Source organism: Moschus berezovskii, chromosome 10, assembly GCF_049115385.1.
Source record: "Moschus berezovskii isolate FMDL1 chromosome 10, NW_MosBer_1.0, whole genome shotgun sequence".
NCBI classification, from domain to species: Eukaryota; Metazoa; Chordata; class Mammalia; order Artiodactyla; family Moschidae; genus Moschus; species Moschus berezovskii.
Window position 1 is genome coordinate 96,174,081 of NC_142469.1, and position 9,072 is coordinate 96,183,152.

Sequence of the window (9,072 nt, forward strand, 5' to 3'; positions counted from 1 at the left end):
TGCTGCTGCTCTTTAGTTGTTAAGTCATCTCCGACTCTTTGCGACCCCAGAGACTGTAGCCCACCAGCCTCCTCTGTCCCTGGGATTTCCCAGGCAAGAATACTGGAGTGGGTTACCGCTTCCTTCTCTAGGGGATCTTCCTGGCCCAGGGATGAAACCTAAGACTCCTTCAGGCAGATTCTTTACCACTTAGCCACCTGGGAAGCCCCTCTTATGCTGTAGCCTTACTTAACTTGTAGGACTTTCTGGTAGTCTAGGCTCTGGCACTGATCTCTGAGTCAAAGGGGAGGTGCTGCAGGCTGCAGGTTGGCTGCACATCTGAAGGTTAGGTGAAGGAAGCTGGGCACAGCTGGAGGCTCTGCGCCAAACTGCAGGCCTGAAGGTCAGCTGGGTGACTAACCTGAGTGTCTTTTGTTCTCCTTGTACCAACAGGAGAGCTGGGACACGTTCTTCTCATATTGATAGCAGAGGCACCAGAGGGCGAGTCAGTTTGGCGAAGTGCATTTTAATCTTTTAGCTCAGTCCATGTCCACGAACATCCCATTGGACGAGCCAGTCATAGAATAACACCCAAAGTCAAGGATCATGAACACAGGGCACAGAGTGAATCTTCCTGGACAGTAAGCTGGCCTGTCGTAGCTTAGATACGACTCCTTGCAGGAAGCATCTCCTGACCCTTAACACGCAGATGGGATTTAAACCCTGTTCTTCCAGATTGTTATTGCCCATTTTATTACCTTTCAGCACCATTAGACTACAAATGTAACCTCTGTGAGGCAGTTCTCACAACCCGTTTGGCTTACTCTGTGGACCCAGTACCCCGAAGCATGGGGCTTGGCACGGAGTAACTGTTCAATAAATATTTTCTATAGGAGATAAGGAAGGTTGATAGCAGAGGAAATAGAGCCTTTCTGCACCAGAAGGCGAAAATGGCCTTGTTTCTATTCTAAATGCCTGGCCAGGGACTTAGTGGGCACTGTTCCCATGAGCAGAACTTATCCTTCAGGGAACAGATGAAGAAAGTATTAGATTCTTTACTCCAGAAAGACCACATGATAAAGTGATGATTTACCTGCGTGATGAAGTCCCTATGACCTTGGGCTTACACCAGGCCTCCAGGAATGAAAAGAGATTCTGTTTCTCAGTGGCTCTGAGGGAAGGGCCAAGGTGTCTGGGAAGAGATTAATTTTTTAGGGGGTCTTCAAACCTTGAAAAATTGTGAGTCAAGTGGCAAGAAGTTCATCCCACCAGAGTCCCAGGTGCCTCCTTTTTCTGGCTCTAACTCCACAAATTGTTCACGTCTTGAGAAAATAAATGTATCTGTCTTTAATTGGCCCCACTCAGTGCCATGTCTGAAGTCTTACAAGTGGTATATGAGCATAACTTTATTACTGAGTGAAGGAGTTGTCACTCATGAATGAACAGACAAGTTACCTGAGGTTTTCCCCATGAATCTGAAATTCACAAACGATGGATCTCACTTGTCAAAGTGACTGCAGTCTGTGTTCCCAGGAGTCCCTGAGAATCCGGCCAGGTTAAGTAGGTTACTGCACTTGGAGTATACATTTTCAGTCCTTTCCCGTCCATTTCTTCTGATGAGTATTACACAGAGGGAAGAGGGGGATGGATCAGAATAACATAAGCCTCTACCAAATTTCCCGGCTGAGAGAGTTGCCTTCCCCTTGAGGAAAATATATTAGCTTTACTCTGAGCTAGGAATCGGAGAAGGCAATGGCAAGCCACTCCAGTACTCTTGCCTAGAAAATGGCATGGACAGAGGAGCCTGGTGGGCTGCCGTCCATGGGGTCGCTACTAGTCGGACACGATTGAAGTGACTTAGTAGCAGCAGCAGCAGAGCTAGGAATTTGATGGAGAAACCGTGTATCACGGATGAAGGATTTTTTTTTTTGGTGATGGTGGTTGGAATTGCTGAATTTTCAGATCCATTAACTGCTTGTCAGCATTAGGAAGCCTCATTAGTTAATACCAAAGTATATTTGCACTGAATATACAAGTTTTGCTAGTTTTACTGGTCACAGGTGGCCAAGTGCAATGGCAGTGGGAGTTTCTGTGTGAATTGTGTGAAGGGCTGAAGAGAAGTTGCTATTCTGTTGCAAGCTTTGAGCTGCCTTGCAGACTCCCTCTCTCACACACACACGCACACACACACACACACACCCCAACACCGACAGCAATATTGTGGTGCATTACAGCCAATCTAAATTACAGAACTCTGTAATCTTGGCCCCGACCATATGCTATCATTCAGAGCATTTAACACCAGATTTCATCTCACGGTAAATGTGATTCATCAGGTTGCAAGAGAAAGACGGTGTCAGATCCAGGGGCATTTAACTTTAACAGCATTTTAAATTAAAACAAACAAACCAAAAAAAAAAAAAAAAAAACCCATAAAATCCCACTTAAAAACGTAATTTTGGTGGCTGTTATACAGCCCGAATTGCTCTGAAGCCCGATTGTTTTCATGGCACGTCTCCAACAAGGGTTGACTTTGCCCTGACTGAAAATGCAAGTAATTTTTAGGAGGCTCTTGGTCTGCCTTCTTATGATACATGATTCTTTTAAAAGAAATTTCAAGCTAGATAACAGTGTTTGGGCTTTTTTTTCCTGCTGGTGGTGTGGTGGAGAAGACAAGCAGAAGCGTGGCTGGCGGAGAAGGCCAGTAGGGGAGAGTGGTCAAAGGAGAAATGCCGTTTGCCTGCATTTCCGTCTGTCCCGTGTCTTCTGAGGATTTGCCATGTTCTTACCACTGTTCTAGGCCTAACAGGGTGGAGAAATTGCTTCCCCTCGTGGAACTTGCACTGTGTGTGTCGGGCCTGTGTGTGTCTGTGCTTGTGTGTATGCACTTGTGCTCAGGGAGCAAGAATAAAAACACAGGGGCTTCCCTGGTGGTCCAGTGGTTAAGAATCTGCCTTGCAGTGCAGGGACAAGGGTTCGAATCCTGGTCGGGGAACTAAGATCCCACATGCCGCAACTAAGACCCAAGACAGACAAGTAAAGGTGTTTTAGAAAGAATAAAAATACCTATGTACATAAATACATACATAGAAGGATTTCAGGTTGACATGCATGCTGGGAGGAAAATGGAGTGACCTTGAAAGAGAATGGCTAAAGCCGCAGGGCCTTGAGCCCTCTGCCCTTGGGGTTGTGGCGAGTGTCTCAGAACGGGTGACACCCGGAGATCTGGGAGAAGTGCCTCCAGGCGGGGGCGGGGAAGGCCCAGCGCAGGTGCCCTGAGTCTAGGCATAAAGAACTTGGTGTCTTTAAGGGGCAGCATGAAAACTCGGCTGGCTCAAGGTATGGGTTAGGGAGGAGGGACAAAGTCTGAGAGGTGGGTGGAAGGCGTGTCAGTCAGGCCTTGCACAGCACAGACAGAAATTTAGATTTTATTCTGAGTTAAATGAGAAGCAGCTGGACAGTTGTGAGCAAGGGAACTTCTTGAACTCTTTTATGTATTTGAAAAGTTCCTTCCTGGACCTCCTTGGCAATCTTAGTGTTTAAGACTCCATGGTTCCAATGCAGGGGGCCTGGGTTTAATCTCTGGTTGGGGTACTAAGATCCCACATGCCAAGCGATGTGCCCCCACCCCGCCCCCATAATAAAACCTCTTTCCTACTTGGTGGCTGGTAACCCACTCCAGTATTCTTGCCTGAGAAATCCCATGGACAGAGGAGCCTGGCAAGCTACAGTCCATGGGGTCGCAAAGAGTCAGACATGACTTAGCAACTAAATGACAACAACAAACGCAAGTGTTCTCTTGTTAGATGTTGCGGTGATAGAGGGGAGAAAGTCACCTGTATAGTAAACCCTAAACTGGCTCTTGAAGCAGGAAGCAAGGTTGGCATATCGGTGTCCTGGGGCTTTTCTTAGCTGCCCGTCCTCAGGGTTTCAGCCGCCCTGGGTCTGAGACTGGTCTGAGCCGTCCTGTGTGTGTCTTCCCTCCTGCAGCAACAAAGGCATGGAGCATCTATACAACATGAAGTGCAAGAACGTGGTGCCTCTCTACGACCTGCTGCTGGAGATGCTGGATGCCCACCGCCTGCACGCCCCAGCCAACTTCGGGAGCGCACCCCCGGAGGACGTGAATCAGAGCCAGCTGGCCACCACCGGCTGTACTTCATCGCATTCCTTGCAAACATATTACATCACCGGGGAGGCAGAGAATTTCCCCAACACAGTCTGAGAGCTCCCAGGCTCCCCCCCAAGGTTCTGAGAATCCCTGTTGCACTTTACCCACGTCAAGCATCACTCTAGCCGAATTCTGCCCTGCACACACTCTTGGCATGCACCCACCACTGGCTTTCTGATATGGATGGCCATTCATTCGCTCGCTCAGTTCTACGTGGCACACCTTGTTTTGGGAACAGCCAATGGGATTCCAGGGCTCATTTCTTTGTAACCGTTCTCTCTCTCTCTCTGCCTTTGCTACCTTACTCAGCACGAGGATTCAGCTAGCGCTTCATGACTGAGCTCGGTCTCCGAGCTGGGTTCAGATGACTGTGCACTTTAGCTACCTGTGACCCAGGCCTGGAGAGTGGACATTTCACCTCCGTGAACGTGAAGCACTTTTCAATGGATCTGAGCATCAGCCACAGGAAAGAACTGAAAGTGGCTCCTTTAATTGCGGACTTGGAGAAAGCGAGGCCCAGGGTTCACTATAACGTCCTCTTGTATTCCTGTAGGTCCACATCATTTTATTAACGCTTTTGCTCTGTTGCCTGGCTATAGCAGAATATTCAGTGATTGTCCACCCACTTCCCCTAAAGGAATACAAGATGCACACAGGGAAGGAACGCCCCTAATTATCAAGACTTCGTCAGCTTAGTACACTGCACCTTCAAATTTGCTAAATGCTTTACCATTGAGAGCACTAAATATGTATAGGTCATGGGTTCCAATTAATTCTCGCTTTCCATGGATCCATGGAAAGCAGCAAAGTTGATCCCAGTTAAGTAACCTCCACATCCACCAGTTTAGATACTTGTCTTTTGTTTTCATTTTCATTTTATAAAAGAAAGCCTCACCTCCCCCTGCTTCCCCCTGCCCAGGACTTGCAGTAAATGGGCTTCAGGACCTGTTCTAGTGCGATCTCACTCCTACCAGCAGAGGGCGCTCTACATGGCTCTTCCCGGTGTGTCACTCACAAGGTGAATTCCTAGTGCCTAGGCTGCGACGAAGGGCAAAGAAGCAGGCACTCTGGTGACACTTTTAGCTCCGGGGCACTGGGCTTCATAGTAAACATGCATGATTCCTGTAGGGGCTAGAGACCAAAGAGGTAAACGGGGCAGAAACTGGATAAAACTGTGAGGCTCAGGGTGGCCCTGCCACAGGCTGCAGCCACTTAGGAGTGCTACGGGCTGACCCCACAGTGCAGTACGGGGCTGCCCTGGGTCCATGGAGGGCTGTCCTCCTCCTCCTCCTCTTCCCTTCTGTGCTCCCAGTAACCCTGGTTGGAGGCAAGTGCTCCTTGTAGGAGGAGGGTCAGGGTTGGAGCTTTCTGAACGCAGGCTGCCTGGGGCCTGGTCAGACCACACCTGCCTTTGGTTGTTTAGAGCTCATGGAAGAATCAGGGTTTAGCCTCGAGGGGGAAGAAACAAAACAAAACTTCTCCAGACTGTTTCATTAAACTTCCTAAGCCAAGAGAGAAAGACTATAATTGGGCCATAGGAATCCATTGGACCTATAGGCTTAACAAGAAAAGCTCACTCCAGTTACAGGGCAGGCTTCCCTGGGTCTTTGCTTCTCTAAAGCAATTATGAATTAGTTCCCCTTCTCAGCTATAAAGAAAGTTTGGTTTCCTCTGGTGACTATATTGTCTAACTCGAACCCTGTCGATAGGCAATGTGTTAGTCAACAAACCCAGCCAAGCTTCTAGGGCTTCTCTTGAGATGCCTGTTTCAAAAGTGGATTTCACTCATCTGATTACCCAGTAAGTGATCACCAAAGGGCCGGGAACCTGGGAAGGCCAAAAAAAAAACAGTTTTTTCACAAGTGCGTCTAAATTTGGGGGCGATTTTATGTATCTGCAGTAAGAATGTTTAGAACATAATTCTTTTGTTGTTTTTGTTTAAGAAGCACCTTATATAGTATAATATATATTTTTTTGAAATTGCAATGCTTGTTTATCAGACAACTGAATGTAGTGATTCTGTTTTGGATTTAATTTGACTGGGTTAACATTCAAAGCCAACAAAAACTATGTTTACTTTTTTTGTATTACTACCTTGTCATGTAGTCATTGATGCCTAAGGCCTGGTGATTATTCATTTAAATGATGATCACATTTTCATATCAACTTTTATATCCACAGTAGACTAAATAGCACTAATCCAGATGCCTATTGTTGGATATTGAATGATAGACAATCATATGTAGCAGAGATTATGCCTGAAAAGGAAAATTATTCAGGGCAGCTAATTTTGCTTTACCAAAATATAAGTAGTAATATTTTTGGACAGTAGCTAATGGGTCAGTGGGTTCTTTTTAATGTTTATACTTAGATTTTCTTTTAAAAAAATAAAAACAAACAAAAAAAATTCTAGGATTCTAGATGATGTAATACCAGCTAAATCCAAACAATAATCCAGCAGAGGGTTTTACATTATTCACATAAGATGTTTGTATTCATATAAAGACACTATTACATTTGAAATGGGCGGAGAACACCAGATGGTTGGTATGTTAGCTCGGGAGTTTCAAGTAATTTTAGAAATCTCTTATTATATGAAGTGCCACTAATGGAGAGCTGATCCTTTGCAGCTGATGTTACTCAGATGTAGGGAATATGCTGTATTTTCCCCCCTACTCTGATGCAGTTTAAAGTTTGAAAGACATGGTCAATCAGAGAGGGAGTGATGGGGTTAGACTAGAGTGGGGAAATGGGCTTGGGCATTTTAAGAATGCAAAATATCGTAATAAGAGTCTTGAAAGTATTTTGAGGCGGATCAGCACTGGCACTTGGGGCATGCACCAGGGTTCAGTGTCTCACCTGTGTCCTGTTAACCATGAATAACTAGCTGTATATGACAGCTGATCCTATAATGGCAGCTGGAGTTCTGGGGCAGAACTAGAGGCATGCGCAGTACAGTCCAAGAAATAGCTAGTGGCCTGTGTTTCTTTTAGCCATTGCCTAGCTCCAGGCTTGCGGTAATGATTCCGTAACGCTCTCACGCAACCATCAGAGAGGCTAGTTCATCCAAAGAGAAGACCCTACGTAGGTTGCAAAACCCAGCCCCTGAGGAAGTGTAGTCATTGATTCAATTTCCCTATTAACTTTGCAACTATGTTTAACCATGCCATAGCCCCTACCTTTTGAGGGCTGAACAAATAAGGGACTAACTGATAATCCAACTTCTGATCCCGTTAAGATGTTCTTGCATTAAAATCTTTATACACTGAAATGGCTGTTGGTTTAGGCCACTGGTTTAGACTACCCCTACATGAAACAAATCCCCAATCCCTTCCTAGTCACACTCCCCACCTCTGAGATGGACTGTGGGTACTGGGAGTGATCACTAGGGCCACAGTTAACGTCTGATATTCATAGGCAGATTTGCTTCTGGAAACTAGTTATTAGAAACACATGTAGAGTCACATGTAGCTTCTGAGACAACCGTGATTCTCTCGGGTTCAAGTCTTGGGATGATGACCCAGATGACACTGCACGCTTCCTGGGTGAACTCCCTGAAAACTTACTGTCAACTGGAGCAAATGACCTTAAGTGCCATCCCACGCATCCACCTTTTCATTACTGTTATTTCTCTGTTTCTAACTGCAGTTCCTTTCCATTCGGATTAAAGTGAATGTGGCCTCCTTCTAAGTCACTGAAAATTGTTTTCTAAGTAACTGCTGTCTCTATTATGGCACTTCAAGTTTGCACTGTCTTTCAGAGATTCAAGAAAAATTTCTATTCTTTTTTTTTTTTGCATCCAAATGTGCCTGAACTTTTAAAATATGTAAATGCTGCCATGTTTCAAACCCATCTTCAGTGTGTTTTTACAGAGCTGTGTACCCTGGAAACCACATACAGCCCCATGAACAGGTGCCTGAGGCACGGACCCCTTTGCATTCACAGAGAGGTCATTGGTCATAGAGACTTGAATTAATAAGTGACATTATGCCAGTTTATGTTCTCTCACGGTTTCTAAACAGCGCTTTTTGTGCACTACGTATTCTTCAGTGTAGAGCTCTTGTTTTTACGGGGAAAAGCTCAAATGCCAAATTGTGTTTGATGGATTAATACGCCGATGCATACTATTATTGATGTGATTCTGTTTTGTTGTAGCTTCGCTTTGTTTAATGAAACACACTTGTAAACCTCTTTTGCACCTTAAAAAAAAAAAGAATCCAGTGGGATGCTCAAGCACCTTAAACAATTTTCTCTACCTATTTGATGTTCAAATAAAGAATTAAATGAAAGCCTTTTGTTTGTTTCTGTGTCAGCCCCCTTCTTGCTGGTGGTTTAGCGCTGGCTGCCCAAGATCAGAGTGGTGACATGGATCGTCAGAGTGCAGCGAATTCAGGTGATCAGTCTGATGCCAGGCTCCCCTCCAACCCCCACTGACCTCCCGCCCCAGGCACAGAAGGGAACGTGTGGTCCTTGGAGTCAGGCATATCTGGCCACACTTCCTGGCTCCGGCACATGCAAGTTTTATGACCATTGGTCATGAATTTTCAGAGCCTCTGCTTCCTCATCAGCAAGGTGATAACAGTAACACCTAAGTCACAGACAATTGTGAAGATTACATGAGATGCTTGTGAAAATAGTAGTTCTTTTTTTTTTAAACTATGTTGACATATGTACACCCATAGCTGATTCATGTCAATGTGTGGCAAAACCCACTGCAATATTGTAAAGTAATTAGCCTCCAATTTAAATAAATAAAAATTTAAAACTAGTAGTTATTTTCTAATGCCTAATCCCAACCCCTTCCTTGTGGGGAAGTAGAAAGCTTCAGAGTAGTTAGGAGGGGGTTCCCAAGTGGCGCTAGTGGTAAAGAACTTGCCTACCACAGGTTTGATCCCTGGGTAGGGAAGATCCCCTGGAGGAGG

The 9,072-nt window shown here is 45.5% G+C and overlaps 1 protein-coding gene across 5 annotated transcripts in view; it reads left to right on the forward strand.

Annotated features, from left to right (window-relative positions):
- Positions 1-8,442, forward strand: part of ESR1 (estrogen receptor 1) — a 404,881-nt gene extending 396,439 nt beyond the window's left edge. For all 5 annotated transcript variants that reach the window (XM_055433434.2, XM_055433435.2, XM_055433432.2 and 2 more), the window contains one exon: positions 3,970-8,442. In XM_055433434.2, coding sequence (XP_055289409.2) covers positions 3,970-4,204 — 235 coding nt within the window. In that variant the 3' untranslated portion in view covers positions 4,205-8,442. The remainder of the gene's footprint in view (positions 1-3,969) is intronic.
- Positions 8,443-9,072: the final 630 nt, after the last annotated feature.